Here is a 23,870-nt window from a genome sequence, read left to right on the forward strand (position 1 = left end):
CAAAACAAGTGCTTCCAATTAGTCTTCCCACCAAACATACCACCTCCAGAAGGTTCCTCTTTCCAGCCTTTCATCTGACACTGTAGAGAATGTTAAGAATCATATTGCTGCTTGGGTTGGAAGAGACCTTTAAGGGTCATCTCATTCAAACTTCCTGCAGTCAGCAAGGACATCTTCAACTAGATCACACTGCTCAGAGCACTGTTCAACACTGATCCATTCCAGGGATGGGGCATCTACCACCTCTCTCTTGGCAACCTGTTCCAGTGCCTCATTGTCAATATTAGAAGGCATAAGTAACCTTTCACACAAGAACATCTCTCTCTCCTCCACTGACAGCTAACAACACTGCCACAGGAACCACACTATGGAGGAAAAATCATTCAAAAGCCTCGAGTTTATCTAGGTCGAGAAAGTTTGAGCAAAACTGAAATTTCATTTCCACAGTCTAACACATTCTTTCAGAAATAGAATGCAGCATCACAAGATTCATTACTATTAGCAGCAAAACCACAGAAGGACATCATCAAGAATTATAGAGACAGGCAGAGATGTAAATAACACATGATAAGTATTTATTTGGACAGCGAAATTTACACAACCTATGCTTCTCCAATGGATACATATATTGGACCAATGTCTGCTCTCAGCAGTGGTGATTTAAATTAGGAATGATTTAATTCAACCGAGTCATATCATATCAGATTTACATCTGTGTAGCAATGTGCAGCTTGGCTTATCACGTTCAAAATAACAGCTGGGTGGTTTGAAGAAACAAAGTCAAATTCAGTTCCAGAAAAGGAGAGCATATCAGAAAAGTATCATTCAAGCACTGCATGAACCAATCCTGACAACAGCCTCAGTAAAAAACTTCCATTAAAAAAACAAACAAACAAACAAAAAAAAAACACCCAAAAAACAAAAGCAATGCAGTATCCTTACTTTAATTACCTTCCTCTTCTCCAAATTATGCTAACACTTAAATATTCACCTTCTGGGCAAGCAACATCCAATGCCCAGAAGGAAGAATTTCTTGTGCTTCATTTCTCTCACCAAGACAAGTAGAAGCATGAGAAAACTCTTCATAAATGTCAGAAGCAACTAAGCATTGAAGCTGACAAGGGACAGACAGGCCTACCAGATAATGAATAGACAGACCATTCAGTATCAGCTCACACATAAGATCTTATATTTATGAGCATATATGGTAGATTTATAATGGTATATTAGAAATACACAGCTTGCTTTTCTTATAATAAAACCTGTTCCAACCGCTTCAGCAGGCTATGGATCAGGTTCTTTTATAAGTAAAGGGCGCAGGAGTGCTGCATCCCAGTATATGCTTCACAGAACATTATCCTCAGTTCTCAGAGAGCACTCCCAAAAATAAACGAGGAAATGATCCTCTAGCTGGGCAAACTGAAGCATCTTCACTGCCACAGTATCTGCCTTAACAATATTTGTGTTTTAAATGCAATGTGGTCCTTACAAAGTCATCGCTATATTCCTCACATCTGCAGATTACCTGCTGGGAATACTGAATAAAACCCAGTTTGGATTTTGATGCAAGTGTTGTGTAACATAGTACAGAGACACATGTCAAAAGCAAGTTTTTATGGGGAAGATTAACTGCTTTAATTCCTGCTCTCTCAGGGTCTTATTTTTTCTGTGTATGTGCCTATGCAGTGACAGAGAATGAAACCTCATGGCGCAAACTGGTCAACTGAGCTCCACTAATGAAAAACGTGCCTGACTCAACTGCTTGAACTCTCTTCTTTCTATACGTGCCTTTGGATCAGAATCACTGTGCAAGTCTAAGGAACAGTTTTCTTACTGGACATTACTTGCTGGCAGGTGACAGAACACTACATCATTGCAAGTAAATCTTCAGTCTGTCTCAGATTTCCATCAATTTAAGACTGGAGACTTCCACTGTAGCATTCAGAGCTGCATACAGAACCACAGCTTGAGAGCAACCATGGCTGCAATACAGTTTTTCAGAGGTAATACCATGCCTACACTAGAAATACAGCCATCATGCCACACCTATAGCTCCCTCAAAGTAGAAACATATTTACCATGACACTGCAGTCATTAGCAAGCGCACAATGAATTCAGTCTTAAGCACTTTCATTCCTTAGGAAATCAGTCAGTCACACCCAAAAGTACAACTGGGCACAGTGCAGAAAGTCATAATGTGCATCCTAGGCTAATGTTCCACAGGATAGACCAGGTCAGGCATGGAGTGGTACAGCCACATGTGGATGAAGCCTACACAAACAAAAAAATCTGCAAAGACGTTGTGCATGCAGACTTAGCATGTGTAGAGCTAAGTGGAGCTCGCTGGAGCTTCTCTGCCACATCTTGCTGCACCCACCTCCAAAACTATGCTACTACCAAATTAAAAAGCAGTGGCTGTAAGCTTAAGAAAGACTGAGACAGGTTTGAAACATGGTCCATGAAATAATATACTAACCATACAACTAAGACATCTCTGCTTTACATGGGGTAAACATGAGTCTCTTCACACAACAACATTATTCTGAAATTCAACAGGCTACATTTTCAGTACATTCATCAACTACTTTTATGGTCAGGAATTCCACGGCCTTAATTGCCTAATAATTAAACTTAACCATTCTAAAGAAAAACAAGGAAACAACCAACCACATAATCAAGCCCAGTGTATTAGCATCAAAAATCTGATCAGAAGAGTTTACAAAAACTCACACAAAGTGAAATTAATAACCAGATGATTAATTCTGGAGGCTCTTTAAGCATCTACAAATATTTCAAGCAATTGTGATTGTATAAAACAAAACTGTGACAGCTGAAATTCACAGGTGAGCCCAAGGGAACCCAAAAGTTGGTTTCCTTTCTCAAGGACAGAATTTTTTAGCTTTCCATTGTCGTCTTTCACTTCTCATTCACAGATCTACCCAACTAAATGTGGTGACTTTACCAGAAGCAAATGACACTGGGCTCAGGGAAGTAATCGAATAACTGGAAGCACATTTGCTACTCTTATATTCATATCACAGAAAAATGCATCATTACTACTATTTACTACCAGACACCAAATAGCCAGCAAACAAGTACAAGCCTGTGAACAAATCTAAGAGAGAACTACACCTCAAGGATACACACCAGGGGTCCAGTGTTAGGTCAGAAGAAATTTCATACAGAAATACAACTCTTGCTGAAAAATGCTAAAATGGGATTATTCAAATTGGAATTGAGACTTCCAAACACATCATTAAACTCAGCCTTCAATATCCTTTCAAACCCACTGATATCGATAGCGTATATGGAAGTCTAATGCATCTATTAGCAGATTCAAAGGCCTTTTGGAAACAGAAGAAAATGCTAGCATAGTTATAATCTGTCTGTCTGTCTCTCTCTCTCTTTCTGAAATTAGCTAAAGCAGCTGCTCAAATGACTATCAGCCAATTCAGAAAGCATTCAGCTGTTCCTCCAAAGTAGGGATTGTGGCCTGGGGTTGGACAGAAACAAGCTAGGGTCAAGCAGAGGATGTGCCAAGCATTTCAGTGCACTGAGGTTAATCAAATAGCACACACTACATTTACAGCTTAGACCATAGGCTCCATAGCACGAATATGGACACTAGGAAGGCAGAACCAGGACAGAGGCAGCTCTTTGCTGCAGTTGTCTTCATGGAATTTGATATTCAGGTAGAAATCACCTGTGTAAAGAAACAGAAGTGCTCCAAAGTACACAGAGTCTTTGGTTGGTTTCACCTGGAAAAGAGAACGTGGAAATCAGTACAATTAAACCATCAACAAAACAAATCACACTTTGCAATTCAATAGGTTCTTCAAGTATTCTAGATTCACATCTCAACAAAAGGCTAAAGGTCTTGTCCCTGATCTAGCAATGCTGAAACTAGAGCACTGAAAATTCTTTCACGAAGCGAATCTATGGAACAGCTTAAACCAGAACACAGGAGTCACTGATTCCAGAACAGTGTTTAAGGCAGAGGTCACCCAAACGCAGTCCTTAGACTGCATTTATCAACATCTATATTTAAAGGTCTAAATCATGGCTTTGAACTCATGTTAGACACAGGGTTAAACATCATTTAACAATCCAGTAATAACTAAATTAATCCCCACTTATTATTAAGACACAATCTGACTGAATTTTCTAATCAGAATCCTTAATATCACTATCATTGAAACAATTAAGTTCAGCAAGAAGCAGTCTAAGAAAAGTAGCCATCCTTATTTAACTTGTCCAAACTAAATAGAGGATTCTGCATCTACCTATACCCCTTCACAAAAACTACTTACAATCCATGTCTTCACAACAAATACATCTCTTAGGCCATGATTTCAGCAAGACATAGTCATTTCTAAGTTTAACAATCCCAGGGCTGCTCAGCATGTGATACTATTTGAATCAATATTTGTTTCATAAGATGTAAAATCCAGTTTCAGGGTGTCCAGAATTGGGTTGAAGCTTCAGAAGATGCAAAAGACAGAGTCAGCACAAAGCCCACAGAAGCATTCCACTGGATGGAATTAATTAAAAAACTGTGCAAAGTCGGCTTCATCCCAGTGGAAAAGGTCAAACAAAGAGCATCTAATGCTCCTCAGTACTGGCCTTCCCTCAGCCAAGATGACCTTACCAGTTATCTTTTGCTCCCTGGATCCTGAAACCATCAGCTCAAAATATACTCATGGGGTCTACTTTCATTGATAGAGCTGGGCCCATGTATTTTCTTTTTCACTTGAATACTCATTGGCAATGGCCCCTTCTTAGGTCATCTCCAAACACCTCAGTGTCCATCTCGTTACAGAGTCCAGTGTTGATTCCAAATGACAGCATGATATATCACTGGTCAGCCAAGACTCTAGCCCAAACACAAACAAAACTCTCGTGCTCGAACCAGGAGCACTGAGCTCTGCAGATGAGCCACAAATGATTGGATTCAGGGGAAGAAAACACTTGCAAGGGATCGCACTGGGAACTGATGGGACATTACTGCCTGGAGCAGTGAAGGGATGAAGACTCCAACATAGACTATTAACCCTTTTGACCACTCTAAAAAGTTTAACCATATGGTAAACTGGGACACCAGCAATAAGTATTAACTGGGGAAGTGACTATGGATACACTTTGCTGAAGGACATCTTGCCGCTGCATAGGAAGGCCAGAACAAGGATGACGACTAGGCCATGGCGGAGGAGAGCATGGGCTGAAAAGTCTCCAGGGCTGTGAGGCACCTTAGCAATATTGAGAACTGCAAACTGCCTGTCACCATCTCCAGTGAGGAAGCTGCTCTGTAGTTTTTGAGTGTGAGAGGAATAAGCTATTTGTTTCCATTTTCTCCTCTTCTAGGTGTTTTTGAACCCTCATTGCTGGTCCTTTAAGCCATCAGACATGCACCTGGTGTAGTCCCCTGAAGTATCAGGCTTTGACATTGAATATTTTGTTGAATGAATCTTACGAAGATTGACTGAGGGAGCTGGGGCTGGTAAGCTTGAAGAAAAGGAGGCTAAGGGGAAATCTCATTGCTGTCTACAACTACCTGAAAGGATGTTGTGGAAAGGCTGCTGCTGGTCTCTTCTCACAGGTAAAGAGTGATAAAACAAGAGAGAACTGCCTCAAGCTGTGACTGGGTGGGTTTAGACTGGACATTAGGAAACTTTTTTTCACAGAAAAAGTGGTCAGGCATTGCAATGGGCTGCCAATGGAGGTGGTGGAGTCACCAACCCAGGATGTGTTTAAAAGTCACCTGGATGTAGTGGTTAAGGATATGGTTTAAGGGTGAACTTTGTAGAGTAGGGAAAATGGTCAGATTTGGTGATCCTGGGGCTCTTTTCCAGCTGGAATGTTTCTGTAATTCTGTGATCCCCTAAATCTCTGCTCCTGAACAGGGACCTGCATAAGCAGTAACAGCATCAGAGCTGGCAGAGCCCAGGCTCCTTTTGGCTTTGATGCTGAGCACTTTCACTGACCTACAGCAAACTACATAATCTACGTCAGTGACCAGAGCAAGCACAGCTGTTGTCCTCACTCCTGTCCTTGGCATCTCCCCTCCTCACTGGGTACAAGTTCTTGCCCTCTAGCACTGCGTCTGGACAAGCAGAACATCAAGCAGCTTCCCCTCTTGCTTCCTTTCCCCCTCCCAGGGCCGTCTGCCTTATTTCCACCTCACTGGAACTGATGTGGACTTGCACGCAGAGGAGGACAGTGACAGGCACAAATGCCAGCAACGGATGGAGGCAAAGAGCAAATGAAGCCTCCTTGGGACCCATACCTTTTTGAAGCTCCCATTCCATTTTTCTTAATCTAGCTGCACCATACATCTGTAACAGCCCTGATCAGAGCCCTTGACAAAAAGGAAGGTTGCTTCAAGTGCATCAGCACCATCACTGTCCTTTACCCTCATTTGAAGTTCTGCCTGTGTGGTTGCTTGTTTCTCCAGCCTTTACAGTGCAAATCTCTCCACCACTTATCTGTTTCTTCATCAAGGAGCAAAGGAGTAAGGTTCCTGCAGCCCATCTCCCTTTGTGCAGCACTGTTGAGATGCAAGCAGCTCTCCAGAAGTTACAAGAAGTTCCTTCCAAATAGTAAGTAACTTGGGAAAGTAAGGCTGCCTCTCTAGTGGGCCTGCCTATAAACATTCCCAGAAGACCACAAGTACATTAGCAGCAGTCAGGTCAGGTCAGGTCATGCCCAACCCAACTGGAATACCATGCAGAGGACTAGTTTTGCGATTAAATCACCTACGTTCAGGTGTCCTTCTGCACACTGGGCAGCCATGCTCCTACGATGGTGAGAAGACATCTGGTCAATGCAGCCAGTCAAGGAAAGACAGAATGGTCTGCCTATCCAGTCTATAGAATCAATTGTATAAACACAGGCACCTTGAGACATTTGGGATGACCAAAACTGAGACGCTGACTAAAACTGAAGCACTGAGACATCTACACAGGGCCGGTAACATTTACATGATAACTTAAAGGATTTCTGACACCAAGTAGAGGCCAGGAGGGATGCCCACAGCACCTAAATGATGGTAGACACTTTGAGGAAATTGAATCTTATCCCAGGTTCTACTGGCTGCAAACCACATCTCCACTGACTAGTGAGAGCTTAGTTGGTCAAAATCTGTAGTAACACCTACTTACTCAGATCTCTCAGTCTGGAACTGAATCCACCAAAACACCTGTTCACATCTGAGCCAGCTGTTCAGCATAAGGATTCACCTGATCAAATCTAGAACAAGGTAAACTATCCTCTAAACTTCATCAACCCTGATGAATTTCTCTTCAATCCCTCTGACTTGTTCAGATGTGTACACAAGTCAGACGTTTCCTTCTGTATCTGAGTGCACAGCATCCCACTGACTGCAATGCATGATGTAGCTAATCCATGAGAAACAGAGAGATCACACACTAGTGCCTTATCCACACCAAATCTGTATTGTCATTTGATCTAAGCAGCACACGGGCCTGGTAGCATCATTGCGTATATATATATGCTTATATAGTGTGCCTAGGATGCTGTTGAAAACTTGATTCCATCAAATTGTGGAAACCAGAGATGGGAAGCTTCTACCTCAGGAAAAAAAAAAAGACTGAAGAATCAAAAAAATAATGCCCACATTACTCCTCTGTTCTACTGAGATAGAAGAAAAATTAAGTTTCTAGCTTCATCCTAATCTTTCCCTGATCCAGGCTACCATGTGGGACTGTGATTGCTTAGAACTAATTACTACTTATTTATACTGCTGTAGTACTTACGGAGCTCAGTGGGAGATTAGGGCCAGTGCCAGCTACTGTTCACTGCCCCAAAGAGTTTACAGTGTGAGTAAAACAGTGCCAAGAAAACTAATTTGTTCCAGATGGGCCACAGAGGACCTGCCAGAAGTGAGCAAATGCTCATCGTAGCTTCTGAACTGATTCAAAATGACCATCTACTAATGAATTTCTCCTCATCTCCCACTACCAATCACATGAGTTAGTGCATGGTAAAGCATGCAGGAAAAGAAATCTGCTTGAGAATAGTGATGGTAAAAGCAGAACAACAAACGAAGATGAACAACTGGTAGCTACACAAACTCTATCTGATTAACCAGTCAAGAAAACCTAACCTATTGGTAAGAACTAACAATTTCTAAAGATATGGCCAGAGCTGAACTTCTGAGCTTGAACTGAGATAAAAAAATTAATCAGTACAATGCATTTTAGTGGGTAGGTGTTCACCATGCTATCTCGTGTGTCAAAGCACTGCACAAAAATGTCTGCTGTCTAAATGGTAACTGATGATGTCACCTTTTCTGTTAAATATAGATAAAGGAAGGTAAGGCTAACCAAATTAGAAGTTTTGCTTAGAAATATTGTACTTAATGTAAAATGTATGGAAATATCTCAGTACCCTCTAAAATTTTCAGTAAAAGAATTTGCTTTTTGAAGTAGTATATCCCAGAAGAAACTTTGTGACACAAAGTGAAACTGCTGCATTGAACTGAAGTAAGAGCACAAAAAGATGAATAAGTATTCATTATGCTACCTCTGAGATAAATCATCTAACCTGGGCTTCAAACCACAAGAAAGAGAAATACAAAATTGTATGACTTTTACCCTTTAAACAATTTATATTCATACTGTGAGGCAAAACGTGCATGCTGAAAATTCCTGTATGTATCCTGTCTTCAAGGTAGCAGAAAAAACTGATACAAAACTTTTTCATCTGGAAACAAAGTAATTGTGATTTGCCAAGCTTCAGACCTAATATGAAACCACATTTAGGAATGCAGAGAGCATTTGTGGTTTGTTTTTACTGCTGAGAAATCACATTGAGGTGATCACCGATAATGTTGTGCAGACCAGATTTTCAGGGCCTAAGAAGGGGCTTTCAGGGCTTTCTCTTGCTGTAACACCTGATGCTCCCATTTGCTTTTGACCATACACAACTAATATGCCAAACCATAGAGTAGCTCTCCATTCTTCCTCCCACCCAACGTCGTGGCACAATAAATCACATCACCAGCTCCTTGCCAGTGTCAGTGCAAAGTCAGCCCAATTAATTTAAACTACTGACAAATGTGGGTTTTGCTAACCTGGCCAACATTACCTAAAAACCCTATGTTCACACCATATGTCCTGCTGGATCTGTTGGGGGAAATGGAAGAATTTCTTTGAACAGGGGCAGAAACAAGCAGCTGGGAGATGGCAACATCTCAAATCACAAACAGGCAAAAGAACTGTGACCATGACTTTAGTTTATAAAAATAATGGGCATATGTCTAATAGCTTCAAGAGAGCAGCAGTGAGTTACAGCAGCAGAAGATCTGCTCCAGTATCTCAGCTTGTATTTACAAAAAGGAGAAATTTTGACTCTCTTTTAGTTCACTCAAGCATGAGCTTCTTCAGATTCTTAACCAGCACTTGTCTGAGTTTCTGCCAAACTCAGGACATGAACACAATTCTGAGTATGTTCATTCCTCCCTGAAGCATCAAATGCACAAACCAGGACTTCGTTCTCATCTCCAAAACAGGTACACTTTTCTGAGATCCTCTTTCCATTATGAAATCACTTATTACGGGGGATGAAAAGACCTCTGACAGCATTAGATTGAGTTGACCTGTTTGAAGAATTTTCTTCCATGATCAGGGTTCTATGCCTCAGAAAAAGATGACTAAGCATGCTGACACATATCAGTACTATATTCCACAAAACTTAACACTTCTTGTCTAAGAGTTGACATTTTTCTTCATTTCACCTTTCTGAATGAAAAGGAGGACAAGCAGCAGAAAACTACTCTTATTTTTACCTTATGGGGAACTGTGTTTACAGGAGAAATGTCACAATATTGAACAAGGGCGCAAAAGCAGGGACTGCAGAGTACGACCTTCTGACTTTTTGCCCCATAGGAGCCTCAATCAGAAGGTAAGAACACATTATGCAGACATCTCCCTTTCCCCTCATTAGCCTCGAGGGTCAGGCCCTTCGGCAGTTGGGCATCCAAACACTGGCACTCTGATTAAAAACCCCACATTATCAGGAACAGAGCCAAAGAAAATAATCTCTTAATTATTTCTGTTGACGTATTTAAATTACACACCTAAGAATATAGTTAGCCACCACTGTAAGTTGATGGTGTAGTCCATGCTCACTGGCTTTGGGGAATATTTTCTTCCCATAATTGAAAAATACACACGGTTCCTACCCCTATGCTTAACCTTTCATTCTTTCTTACTAAGGTTCACTTAGATGTTCCCTTCTGACAGGTGTTTTTTATCAGCAATCTGACCTAAGCAAAGGTCCCAAACAGTCACTTTCTTCTTCATATTTATTTCATAGGTTACCACAAACACTGTTCATTCCACTGTGCAGCACTCCGTATGTTTTTTACTCCTTTTTAATACTGTTTTGAGTTTTGGGGGAGGGATGTGCAAGAGAGTAGTTTTGTCCTTATTTCCAGTGTCTTGCTTTAGAAGCAAAAAACTCCCAGACATGAATTTTCTAAAGAAGAAATTGAGAGAAAAATTGAAATCTCACTTGTCCAAAGAAGGTACTTCTTTATACAGTTTTAAGCATGGCTTCTACTTTTTGTTATGGCTTTAGAAGAGAATGCAAAGTGATAAGGAAATGAACCAGTTCCTCAGACTGGTCATTAATGTTTAGCATTTTCTTTTGCAATCTGTTGCATTTCCTCAAGACCTGACTATAACTGATTCACTGAGCTCCGTGGCTCAGCCTGGGGAATATTTCTTATGGACTAAAGAGAAAAAGTTATTTCAAATCTATTACAGCAGGTTGCACTGGATGGCTCAGGGGACTGGCAAAATGGTATTAAACATTTTATCTAGGTTACTCAGTCACATTTAGCCAGATCTGGAGTGACCACGAGTTGTCATCTCTAACAGGTTACTAGAGGCTTCCATGAAAGGAAATTACACTCTTAATTTCAGAGAGATGATTCCTTGTCCCCAAAGGTAGCAGCACCTTCACCAATAGCTGTCATGATCATGAAGCTTTCTACAAATTAGTATTCCTTAAAAAAAACCCATCATCCCAAATTGTGATACATCTGATAGAAAGACTCACTGAATCAATGTAGAAGGTGTTAGAGCCCACAAAGGTGATTGCATCTTGCAGCTCATAGTTGTGCACCCCATTTTGGTAGTCCTGGTAGGGTGTCACGGTGAGAGCGAAGGGCCCCACACAGCGCTTGCTCCAGTTGGTCAGCTTCACCTCCAATGGGATGGGGTCTCCTACTTTGCAGTTCACCACAATATCACAGTCACAAAGCTTACCATCAACAAGGATATCTGCAAATCAAGATAACAATTCCACATAATGTTGTTTAGAAACTGTATTAATCTTGACAGGAAACTTGACATAAAAAGGTAACGTCAATGAGACTAAAGAATGCATGTCAGTTAACCTTAGGAAAGAAAAAACAGTGCTCTAGAGTTGTGCGGGGTAGTGTTGCACAGACACTACTTGCAGAAAACAGCTCAATGAAGGGCTAATAACTGGCCACAACTGTTGAAAAAGCATGAAAAGAACCAGCTATGACCTATACACAGGCACCAAAAGAACATCGCACCTTGAAGGCCAAAGACATTTCTCACATTTCGGCAAATCAACAGCATCAGGTGAAAGAAAATACGAACAGAAATAATTGATACAAATGTTAGCTAGATAGATCCAGGGCCAGATGCCCATGTTCACATGTTATATAGCCAGAATAAATCCTCTTGTACAGAGGTGACCTTTTGGAGCAAGACATCACCAGAATGTGCAACATAATACATATATTAAAGTCCAGATCATAAGGAAAAAAGGGATTTTAAAATTATACAGCACTACTACAACCTAGTTCACTCTTTGTGTTTGAGTTCATTTTGCAACTTCTATTTTTAACTTTCCACTTTTCTTCCCCTTACTGGGATAGTAGAAAATATAATGCCTATAAATTGGTTACTGCTGGGACAATGACAGCCAGAATAATGTGTCCACTAACCTTGCCCATTTGCTTATACAGAACCAAAATGTTTCATTACCGACACACTATGAAATTGCTGGTCCAACTCCCCACTCCAAAAGGGTTCCCAGTTGTGCAGTACACTGCATTTCTCTGATGAGGCTTATCTCTGATGCACTATTAATGCAGGAACATTTCTGTTTCACTATGGGCTCATGTTCAGAGATAAGAGAAAGCCCTGGGCACATGTAAGCAAGCACCCTCTGTGTGAATACCTGTCCCCACAATCTCCTATGGCCATAAGGCATTTCAGTCACTCCAGTTCCTCCTCATTCACTCGCCTTATGACATACAGCACATTATCCTCTGCTAACAGCATCAGATTTACATTAGTAATATCCCCGCTTTATGCTTCAGGAGCTTTCACAGAAAACACAAAACTACATATTTTTTATAAAAACTTATTTTTGTTTTGTTGCCTTAGACAAAAAGCTACAAAATGATGCACGTTCTCGTGCTGCCCTTTAGCCTGGAAAACTGAACAAGCTTTTTGTACAGCAACTGGGTTAAAAAACAATAAAATGAAATAGCTAACACCACAGAAGAAAGAAGTTCATAAAGATGGACTTGTTCCAGAGGTCAGGTCAGCAAAGCTGAGCTACCCAGATGCCCACATGAAAAACCCTCCACAACCAAAGCTGCCCACATGCAGCAGCAAAACCAGATACAAAAGGCTTAGCAAAATGAGAACAAAACAACTCTGCATGCCCAAGCTGCAGCTATCCAAATCCCAAGCCAGTGTCCCAGCTGGACTTCTTCTGCCAAAACTTTTCTTTTGAAAGGACATGCCAAATTTTTGACAAGACCACTGGTGAGGCCACACTAGGAGTGCTGTGTCCAGTTCTGGGCTCTTCAGTATTAGAGACATGTGGACATACATTTTTTACTGTGATGGCAATGAAGCACTGGCACAAGCTGCCCAGAGAAGCTGGGAAGTCTCCATCCTTGAAGGTACTCAACAGCTGTCTGGCCACAGTCTTTGGTCTAGGTGGCTCTGCTTGAGCAGGTTAGACCAGATGGCCTCCAGAGGTCCCTGCTGACCTCAACCATTCTCTGAATCTATGAACGTTTTAATCACTGCATTTAAGGAAAGGACTAGAAAATCAGTTGGATTTCTTTTGCAATAGCACACTCTCATGTTATAGGTTCTCCTGCCCAGCATGATCGCATTGCTTCTTGCAGGATTGCCCTGAGAGCACGGAGCCACAGAAGCAGTCATAGTGGTTTGCCATTATCTGGGATTCACTGACTCAAATTTTTCAAGCACAAAAACACCTGCCTGTGTGCATAATCTGTATGCTCCCCAGCCTCTTGCTGCAGAAGTGGGGTCCACTTGCCTCCTTCTAAATAAATGTGTTTTTATAAAGTCATTATTTACTACTAGTTTATGTTTTCAATCTTCTCCCTGTAAGCTGACTGCTTTCCTTAAAACAAACAAACACAAATTTAAAAAACAATACAAAATCTGGTTTCTGCAGACATCAGAGTCTTACAGATGTGTGAATGGTTAGCTCCCTAGGCCAACATAATCCTTCAAAAATACTCAATAAGGTAAGTGGATGAACCTTTATTGCTCATCAACTTGCCTTTTAGCTTTAAAATTCAATATTCTGCTGTAGGAATTGTAAATGAACCCTTTGCCCTCTGCCTTTCCCCTTGTATCTAATAATAGCTCAGACCACTGCTTCCTAATATCTTCATGCCAAAATAGAACATTCAAACAAAAGGGAAGCAATTAAATCTCATTCAACCAGATTAATTTTCTTCCATATTCCGAAAAAAACCAACAACCCATTCATTTAAAATTGATGTAAGAGTGTCTGTGTGCACACGTGCTTGTGTACACATTGAGAGATCATTTCCTTTCCTCTCAGCACACCCTTCCCTCCTGCAGTACTGAAGCCAAGGATCTCAATGAGATGTCAGATGAGAAAACACACATGGCTGGCGTGCAAAATACTATGGAAAGAAGTGTTTAAAAACAGCCCCCTTTCATCAGAGAGAACAGCTTGGTGTGACAGGCAGTTTTACTCACTTCCTGACACAGAAAACATCGCATGGGCCATACGGATATGCTTTAATATTTTCATCCATGAACAGAGGAAAAGCCATGTGTACAGGGTCCCATTTCTGCAGATTCAGCTCGCTCACACAGATGGCATATAAAAGCTGAGACTGCTCACACCACTGCTGTGAGAGTGAATCATTATTGGCTTCAGTATACAGGAGCTCTGAATCGAAAGATACAGTTCACTAGCACAGAAGACAGTAATGGCTGCATCTCTGTCCTCCCAACATTCAGATATAAGAGAAACAAAGAGTACTTCAAAAAACCGGAAACAACAAGTTTAATAAACCCAGCATATATAAAGTGCTTATAAAGGTGAAGGCATAAACCTGATAAGGGTACAAATATCCTTCTAATTAGAAATTAAATCCTTTCTGAGTACTTTAATAAACAAAGAGAATGCCACTTCCCCCCCCCCCGTCTCCTTTCTTTATCATTTACCTAAACATGTCCACTATGCTGGCATGCTTGGATGCCAACTCTGACCTGCAATGTTTGGCAGTCTTGAAAAAAGAAAAGATGCAGTCTTTGCCATGCACTCATCAACAGGTACAGGAACGCTCTATTTAATTTCTAGGACCTTCTCTAAGTGATTGTTGTACCAAGAGAGAATATGTTGTCCAACACATTTTGGAAGGCAAAGGATAAGGATGATTCAAGCCACTGAGAACAGTGATTGGAAAGCTTTGGTGTCTCACTGATGGCCTAAGCCAAGACTTTTAGGATATCTGTGAAATAATTTTTTGAACTGGAAAAGCTACCTCCATGGGCGAGCTGATAGAAGATGTTTATTAACGCCACAGAAAGAGACCATTATATGAAACTAATACATTGGAATTTTTATAGTGTCATTCCTTCAGTATCTCAGAACTCTCAGGGAAAGGGAATAAATGCTATTAACAGGAGGATAACCACTACTCCACAAGAAAAACATCATTTACCATCACCTGGCAGGTGCATTTCTGCCTATATCACCCAGAGGAGCACCCTGGAAATGAATACCAGGCATTATTAACATTTTGTGTTATTTACTCTGCTTGCATTAACACACAGTAAACTGTTCTTGCTACTTTGTAAAGTTTCCATGTAAGCACTCACAACACCTTGGGCCATCTGTACATCGAGAGTCTTGAGTCATTACTGGTTCCACTTCTGCACCAAACCCCTTGTTTGCCAAGGAGAAAGTTTAATTTTGGAAAGCCATGTACAAATACATGTTTAATCTCAGCAGAAACGCATATTCCAGCAATGTTTACTCTCCTCACTCAAGTTTGGATTGATATTAAAAACCAGGAAGTGATATTAAAAAAACAAGACAAAGAAAGAATGTTTGTGCTCATCTTTACAGTAGGGGAAGGAGAAATTTCCATTGGATATTTGCTTTAAGACTGGATGTTGAATCCCCAACTGATGCAGCTACAGTGGCCTCTGCCATTACTGCAGCTGGCAACCTGGCTCAAGACTTTGAGCAAACACCCAGCAGAGGTATATCGTTTTGCACAAACAAGTCGATCAACAATACTCAGGGCAAGAGATGCCCAAAGGAGTAAATACTTCTCACACAAAAGGTAAAAGCAGTATTCACACCTAGAAAGCCAAGCTTTGCTCAGCAGTATTGTGATAGCTAGGGGAATTTTAGTCAACCAACTATTTTTAAAGTATTTAATATGTTCCAAAATACCAGTCATACACATCTCAGTCTGTGAACTGGGAGAGCAGTGATTTGAGGAGAGAGGAGCAATAATGATGCTGGTGTCTCCAGATATAATGTCCACCAGCTACATCCATGAAGGAAAGCCAGAGACCAAGAGCCCAGGCCAGAGCCGATGCAGTGAAAGTGTCACAGAATGACTCAGTTTTCCTGTGTTCACTAATCCTTAAGTGCTAATTAAAATGTCTGTCCAGGACAGCCTCACTTCTAATTACCCTAAAAGAGTAAGAAAAAGGCCAGCCATGCTGTCTGGAACAATTTCCTCCCTTTCCTTTTCTCCTGCTGCCTTCTGAAAGAATGTTTGCTCAGGATTTTGCAAAGAACTTAAGAAGGCAGCAGAATTTTTTTTTTAATAATTCATTTCAAAATAGGTTCAAAAATTCTGCCCATTTACAATCTTATATATTACACAGATGCATGAAAGAGCAGAATGGGGAAAAAGAGGGGTTTAGTACAGGCAAACTCTATGTACATGACAAGCTGACCCTGCCTGTCTCCATACAGGCGAGTTCCCCACACCTCCTCTCATGCTACACGGCGCATCAACAACAGCTTCAGCAGAATGGTATTTGAAGCTCCCTTGGCTGCTTAGAGCACCTGACAAGTAGCATGTGGTATTCTGTGGAGAGCACAGCCTTCTTGAATTTTCTTGTGCACATCCTCCAATGTATGAACCTCAACGTATTCCTGCTTTCCTCTCTTCCTGCTTGCTTTCCCTCACTCACATAAACCATTTCCTTTTAATTTTCTAAACTGCTCATGCAAATTATTTACACATAGATGCAGCATTTATTCTATTTGTTTGTCCATTACGAGATCCTGCAGCCTTGCCAGAGCTGAATACATCCATACAAAACATATTTCTATGAATATAAAAACTGTGTTCCCTGTCATTCTCATCATGAAATGTTGAATGGTTATTTAATAACACAAGAGCCTCATAACTATTTGCATAAACCCTTCTGTACCTAGTTTGGATCTGTTCCTCACACCAAAGCATTCTTCACTTGGAATAGCATCCTCGTGTTCATTCATTGTTATTCTGACACAATCCTGAGCCAAATCCATCCCCTGCATAATTTCATTGCAGTCAATAGTAACAGAGCACAAAGATATACAGATGTTTGTATTGTAACAGGTTCAAATGACATGAATATCTCACCTTGTCAACCACTGCTAGTCCTGTCCTAGAAAGTGCCTTTATACTCAGACTGCTGATTCAAAATCCCTATGGACCTGAACAGTTCAGGTCTCATTTAGGTCAAAGCCCTTGGACAGGGACAAATAAAAAAGAGCAAACCGGCACAGCTTCCTGCAAGTACCAACAACCCAAAGACTTCAGCTAGCAGAGGGGCACAAACATGAAAACAGGCAAGTTGGCAGAATTGAGATGACTGAACATGAACACAGGCTAGTGAAAGAGGCAGTTATATTCATAAGATCTCTGAGATGCCTGATTCCTGGCATACTTCCCATTCCCAAACATGTGGCAATTGAGTTAAGGACACTTTATCCACTCCAAAAGCAATTAAAAAGAAAAACACATTTAAAATATAGTTCTAGTAACAATAAGCAATTAGTCTTTGATAATTGTCTGTGTCTTCCTATTTAATCACTCTTTTGCAGTGGCCAGTATGCTGATGACAGATCTCCACTGGTCCCATTATCACTCTTGCCAAATTGTTTTGAGTTTGTGTCTGTTCTTAACTCTGTGATGACAACAGACTGAGAATACTGCAGTATCCCTGTAGGACTCATTTGCAAAAGGATTTTTCAACCCTATTCATTTGTACTGAATAACCTTTCTTGCTCTAAATGATTATAATGTTTATGTCCATTTTTAATCTCCAATTCTATCCTTTGCAGTCACATGATCAGTATTCAATTTTAGTGGTACTGGACCTTGGCTGTAAACATATAAATGTATCATAATCTTCTTCAATGAACTCTAAATACCAGGGTCATGCTAGCTGAAAAGAGACGCATGAACATAACTGATGCTCTGGGGTGTGACTACCCTCAACTTAAGCCAACAAAACTAAACGCACATTATCCATGTATTTACTGAAGAAATTATTTGTTCGGTTTAACCTCTCTGGGTTCAGTGCAAGTTATTTTATTTTGGGTACGCCTTCCCTGTGAAATTGCTGGCACATGAGATGGCACCTGCTTATCTCGTTTCTCTTCTGGCAGCCGAGATGACCTGTCATTTGGTGGTTTGCCCAATTTGCTATCAAAGCAAAAATCAAGTTTGTGCTGCTTGTGTCCAGTCCCAATCTAAGTGCTTAAAACCAGACTTCTAAAACTTGTAAAATTCTCAAGGCTGTGCTTTCCAGTGAGCCCGAGTTCCTTTTCAGTTCCTTTAAAATATTCCATGACATAGTCCCAACTTGCTTAAATAGTCTCATTTCTTAATGTAGGCCAACCCTTTTTTATCTATTTGTCACAAGCAGGTTTGCAGAAGACTTTTCATCATCTGCTACACAGTCAGAAGGTCAGGCTGGCACACAGAGTATGCCTCTGTTCTGAAATTTCATGATCCCAGGATTTGCATGTTATTTTAGGTTATTGAAAACTTTATTTCTATAGCTCATCTGCGGCATGGCTATTTTGAGAGTATTCTCACACAGACTTCTTTTTGGGGAAAAGAAAAATCTCTAAACTCCATTTAAACAAAACTAATCCATACTAGCATATAACAGTATTCTTTGTATACTGGCAGCTTTGTGCAAAGCTGCTGCAGGTCATGAATAATGTGGCTTAACTGACAGCTTACTGAAAGAAAATCACCTCATACTTCACAGGTTGCATAATGAGACTTAAAATTTTCCCTTTCTGCCATTCTGCAGTGATAGATGTGAGGAAAACCTTTCCCTCTGCAGATTTAAAGGTCTCATAAAAACTTTGTGAGAGTTTCTGTCATGTGACTAAAAAGTTGATGGTAAAAAAGGAGTCTGTAGCTTTCATATTCTGGTTTAGGAGTCTGTGTGATCTCAAAGCAGGTTTAGTCTAGACACCGTGTAGGTTGCAGACCTCCACGGAATGTTACCTTCTCTGGAAATCAGTGGTAAGGATGGTGATTGTAACTTGTTCCCTGTGGAGGTAGTAGTGAGCTAGCACATGGTCACAGAAGAAGAAATGCTTGCTTTTACAACATAAAACAGCATAGACACAAGATCTGGCTCCATAACTCAACTGTGCACATGCAAAGCCAAACCGGACTTCACCACACTAACTTTCAAAATGTATTTTCCACTGTTCCAAGCAGAAACACTATTTGCTACACTATCCATTCAACAGACACACCAGAGTGCCCCAGACTCTTACATATGTAAGGGGGCACACCTAACAAATAACTATTTTTTAAATTGCTAGTTAAACTATGTGTAGAGTAATTGCCATACTTGAAGACAGTGTGATTAAATGTGTGATGTACTGTCTAAAACAGAAGGAACTCAAACACTCAACTGCAGATCAGAAGGGAAATGAGAAAGAAGGTATATACATGTTGAGATGTACAGAGAGAAAGGGGCAGGATGCTTCAAGAAAAAAAAAAAAGAAAAAGAAAAAAAGGCAAGAAAGCAATACTGATTATTCAGAGAAAAATAATGGGTGCACGACCCATTTTCCACACTTGTCTTAAAAAGGAACCATGAAATATTGTTTGAGATGTCTGGGCCATAAGAGCTTTTGTGTCCTTGTGGAGCAGCCAGAGCTTCATACAAGATAATATATAACCCCCTGCTAACAGGCAGGTAGATGATTTACCACATGTCAGTAACTATGTAAATACAAGCAGTAGGACACTGAGCCTTGTGAGCCTCCTTTAACCCAACCATGATTGAAATACAATGGGCTGAGCCAAACCAGAGATATTAAACAACTCCAGGTTCCAACACTGTAGCACAGCACTTTGTGTACAGGGAGGTGTGATGTGTGGTTAACCAGACTACACGTGACTAATGTCTGCAGAGCAGAGCCACTGAAAAGCCAAGGTGAACACTAAAGCAGTCATATTCTTAATGAAACTTCCTTGAACGTGAGTGATGGCATATTTCAGTCCAAAGAGTCCAAGCTGGTTTACAGACCAGTGGATTTAGTCAAGTTTTCACTATTTTCCCTATGTATGGTTAGTCCATTCTGCTATCTCTGCATTAAAATGTAAGACAGTAATCCAGGTCAATGTGACTTGGAAATTACCATGCTCTGCTATGGTGCTACTTCTTTATTCTGATTGTATCCTCCTTCTACATCATGGCCTGTCCCAAAATTCAATTTGAATCCACAAAAGAGCTGCATTTAATAGATCCTGTGACATAAATCCGTATTTTTCCTTGTTAGATACGGCATGGACACACGAATAACAATCAAACTTTCTGAAAACAAGAAATCTCTAAGCCTAGAGCAATCAACTCAAACAACTTTTGGCCTCTCTCTGAGATCTTTCTGTTAATAATTTACTACTTGCTAAAACGGCACACACTCAAGACCTAGCTCTTGCATTTTTCATGATTCTCTTTCCTTTCCATACCTGGCTTAATTTCAGAAATAAGATCAGGCTCTTTCCTGACAATCTTGGTTTTTTTCTTTGACTTGATCTCCTCCCATGACTCACACCTTCACTTTGTGATTAAATCCTGATGTCACTTTCTACAAAACTTCCAAATGTGACCTTTTCCTCTGCCTACATTGCCAAACCCTTGTCTAAGAACTAACTGGATTATAAACCTTAACAATTAAAATCTCTTCATCGCTAATTTTGACAGCTCTGGACTAGTTCCCTTCTACTGTACTGAAGACCTCGACTCTGTAGGTAACCTGGTTCTGCACACATGACACCTTGCGCAGAATGCATTCCTACCCTGTCTGCTTTCTAGCTATAGCAACAGAGTTCAGACCAGGCTAATCCTCACATCCTGACTCAACCTTTCCTGCGCAAGCTGAAACCTAAGGCCACTGCACAATATCAACAGGAACATGTTGATTGCTAGAGAGGTGGCAAGTTGTGCTCACTGCTACAACTTGTGTGCAAAACCACTTTGCTTATATTAGTCTGTTACAGTATTTTTCCCTATTCCTCTTTTCTCCTAACATTTTTGTTTCCACGTAACATATATACTTCTATAGCATACATATATATATAATGCACATATATATACACACAGACATAAGTGTGTCTATATATATAATAGTAGACTATAAGCTCTTAGTGACAACACTACTCATGTTCCCGAGAGCTTATGAGAAGAACTTGTATGGCAAGAACTTGTATGACCAGCTTTCCTGGGATGTCCAGCCAGAACTGCTAAAGAATTAGAAACAATAAAAGAAATTGCCTAAAGTAAATTAGAAATATCTAAATCTGTAGATCTCAAATTTGAAGGCTATCTGGTGAGGTGTGCTAAGAGAGAGAGGTTGAAAGAAAGTGGAAGGGTGGTTGGGAGCTCTCCTGGACACTCTGACTTCTGGGAGGGGTACTGTGTTTCTGTATTACTTTTAGCTTGCATATTATTGTATGTAGCTGTACATATTTGTAATATGTTGTAAATATCTGCTTGTATATTGTGCTAAGATGTGAATATAAGGCTTCATTCCTTAACTTCCAGTTTATTGAGTCTAGTCTGGGTGAATTTCATTTGGGGAGGTCGAGGGTGCAAACTCCTAGAACCACTACATGAAGCAAGGAACTTAAACTGTACCAATTTTCCAAATGGAGACACTGAGACATTGTAGGAAGGAGTTAAACTGTCCTGTGATAAGCAGTCTGCAGTTTTCACTGAGCAGAAATGAATGGATGCATAAGTTACCCTCTAGAACTAACAAGGGATAGTGACTTCCAGAAGATAGAAGGAAAATCTCTTGATTTTAAACAATTTTGATTTTAACCTCTTTTTTTAATGTAACCTCTTGATTTTAAATCCCAGCGCTGGCTCACTGAGGTACCAGCTCCTTACAAGTATAATTCTTACAGTGAATTGAAGGTAAAGCCTGTAAATTTATAGGACATGCAGGTGTGAGTCTAAATTCTCTCTCATTCATCAACAAAGATAAAGATTGCATCATCCCTCCCTAACCAAAGATAAAGATTGCCTTTGTTAAGTTCTGAGACTCAGACTAGGTGCTTGGCCAAAAGCTCAGGGATGCAACTTAACAGACAACACCTTCAAAACTCTGGACCTCAGCCTGGCTGCAATGCCCAGGATGCCTACATCTTAACTACCCCAAAGAGAAAAGGCTTCTGTGTATTCAGGGTATGGACAGGTACAGCCAAGGAGGGGGCAGAGGTCCTCCCCGCAGTGGTGCTGGACCCCTGCGAATGCATAGAATACACAGGAAGATTTCCTGGAGAGCTGCACCTGGACACTGAGCAAAAAACTGTATAAAAGGCAGGAGGAATGCCTGCCAAAAGCGTGCACTTCCACCAGACCACCAGGTGTGCACTTCTACCAGACTACCAAGGGTGGACCTCCACCAGACTACCAGAACTGCACCACCAGCAGAAGAATCCCTGACAAACTGCACAGAAGATCATCCCTGGGCCACGCACACGCCTCTCTCTCTCTCCCCACCCCCATTTGCGACTGAGGGTAATAGGATCCCAGCTCTTTTCCTTTCCTCCTGCCTCTCTTCTTTTCTGTCATTCTCTTTATCTTTCTCTCTCCCCCTTCTCTCTCTCCCTCTGTTTTGTCTAACTTTACCCTTTAATAAATAGTTTTGTGGTGATACATGGTGTCGTTTGCACCTTAATTTCACAACATGGAAATCCATAAGAACAGATTTTGCTCCTCTGGACAGAGATATTGTTAATCTCTGTTCTCTGGATCTTGACAGCAGGGAAAGACAGGATAAAAGGAAATCCAACCACGAAGAAAATAAGTTGAAATATAAATAATGCTGTGGAGAATTCTCTGAATAGGTGGAGATACTAGAGACGAGCCTGGTAAAGTGCAGAAAATGAAAACTTTGTGTTTAAATAAGACTATGAATTAAGACACACACACACACAGAGCGTAAGGTGGGGGGAGAAGAAATGAAACACTGAGTTCATCTAGAGTGAAATTAAATCCTCTCCATATCCAATACTGCAAGACATGCCCTGGGCTTCGCCTGCAAGTCATGCAAAGCATTCCTGAAAATCCATTTCATTACAGTTGGCCACGTGGGTGGCAAAATGCTTCCTCACTCACTCTGCAACTGTACTCCAGCCCACTGAGACACTGAAAAATGAGCAGGTGTCAAATTTGGTCCTTTTATCTTCAGCTTTTAAAAGACAGATACAATTATGTGTAAATCAGTGATTGCTGCCACTGATTAGGTCTTTTTTCTAAGAATTATTTTCCCAAGACTCTTTGTAGACTGGCCAGAGCTATTGGCCCATCTACAGAGACAGTATTGTGTCTGCTCTGCCTTCTAGCCATTCACAGATACATAAGCAGAGAAATTACTAACTCCTCGCCCTCCATGGCAGGTGAAGTAACACTGCATCATTTGACAAACTCTCACTGCTGCAATCTCTCAATAGTTTATGTAGCTTGAGATTACTTGCGCATGTTTGGTACACACTAGTGCAAACCCTACAGAAATGAAAAGAGGCTGTAAAGCACAGAAGTGGACAAAGTTGAAGAACTGAAGCTAAAAGTCTTCAAAATTCAACGTATGGAAACATTTTATAACCTCCTTAGTTGCACCTCTGAAGTCATGTAACATTTTTTAGATCTACATGTGAAGTGATACTGACTGCACCTTGATTCTTCCTCCCTTAAAACACCAATGAAAAATCTTCCCAAGCCCCATCACCTCTGCACCTGTGAAGGAATCCTCTCGAATATGTAAATCACCTTGTGATCGTGGTGATTACATTAAGAACTGAGAATTGTCTCAACAAAGATCAGATCGTCCTGAACGAACTGCCTGGTGTGTCATCTCTGCCCACTGAGACAGCAACTGCCCAGTGAGTGTGGTGGACAGCAGACCACAAAGAGGGGTGGAGGCCACTCAGAGTAGACCCCTGCAAGCATACTGGAAAAAGCTCCTGGAAGTCACCTCTGGAAGCCATGTATGCATTG

The 23,870-nt window shown here is 40.8% G+C and overlaps 1 protein-coding gene across 4 annotated transcripts in view; it reads right to left on the reverse strand.

Moving 5' to 3' along the window:
• Positions 1-552: 552 nt before the first annotated feature.
• TRAPPC9 (trafficking protein particle complex subunit 9) overlaps positions 553-23,870 on the reverse strand; it is a 443,292-nt gene continuing 419,974 nt past the window's right edge. For all 4 annotated transcript variants that reach the window (XM_064154350.1, XM_064154351.1, XM_064154352.1 and 1 more), the window contains 2 exons: positions 11,083-11,306; positions 553-3,758 (listed from right to left, as the gene is read on the reverse strand). In XM_064154350.1, the coding sequence (XP_064010420.1) occupies positions 3,591-3,758; positions 11,083-11,306 (392 nt within the window). In that variant the 3' untranslated portion in view covers positions 553-3,590. The remainder of the gene's footprint in view (positions 3,759-11,082; positions 11,307-23,870) is intronic.

This window comes from Pogoniulus pusillus, chromosome 14 (genome assembly GCF_015220805.1).
Source record: "Pogoniulus pusillus isolate bPogPus1 chromosome 14, bPogPus1.pri, whole genome shotgun sequence".
Classification (NCBI taxonomy): domain Eukaryota; kingdom Metazoa; phylum Chordata; class Aves; order Piciformes; family Lybiidae; genus Pogoniulus; species Pogoniulus pusillus.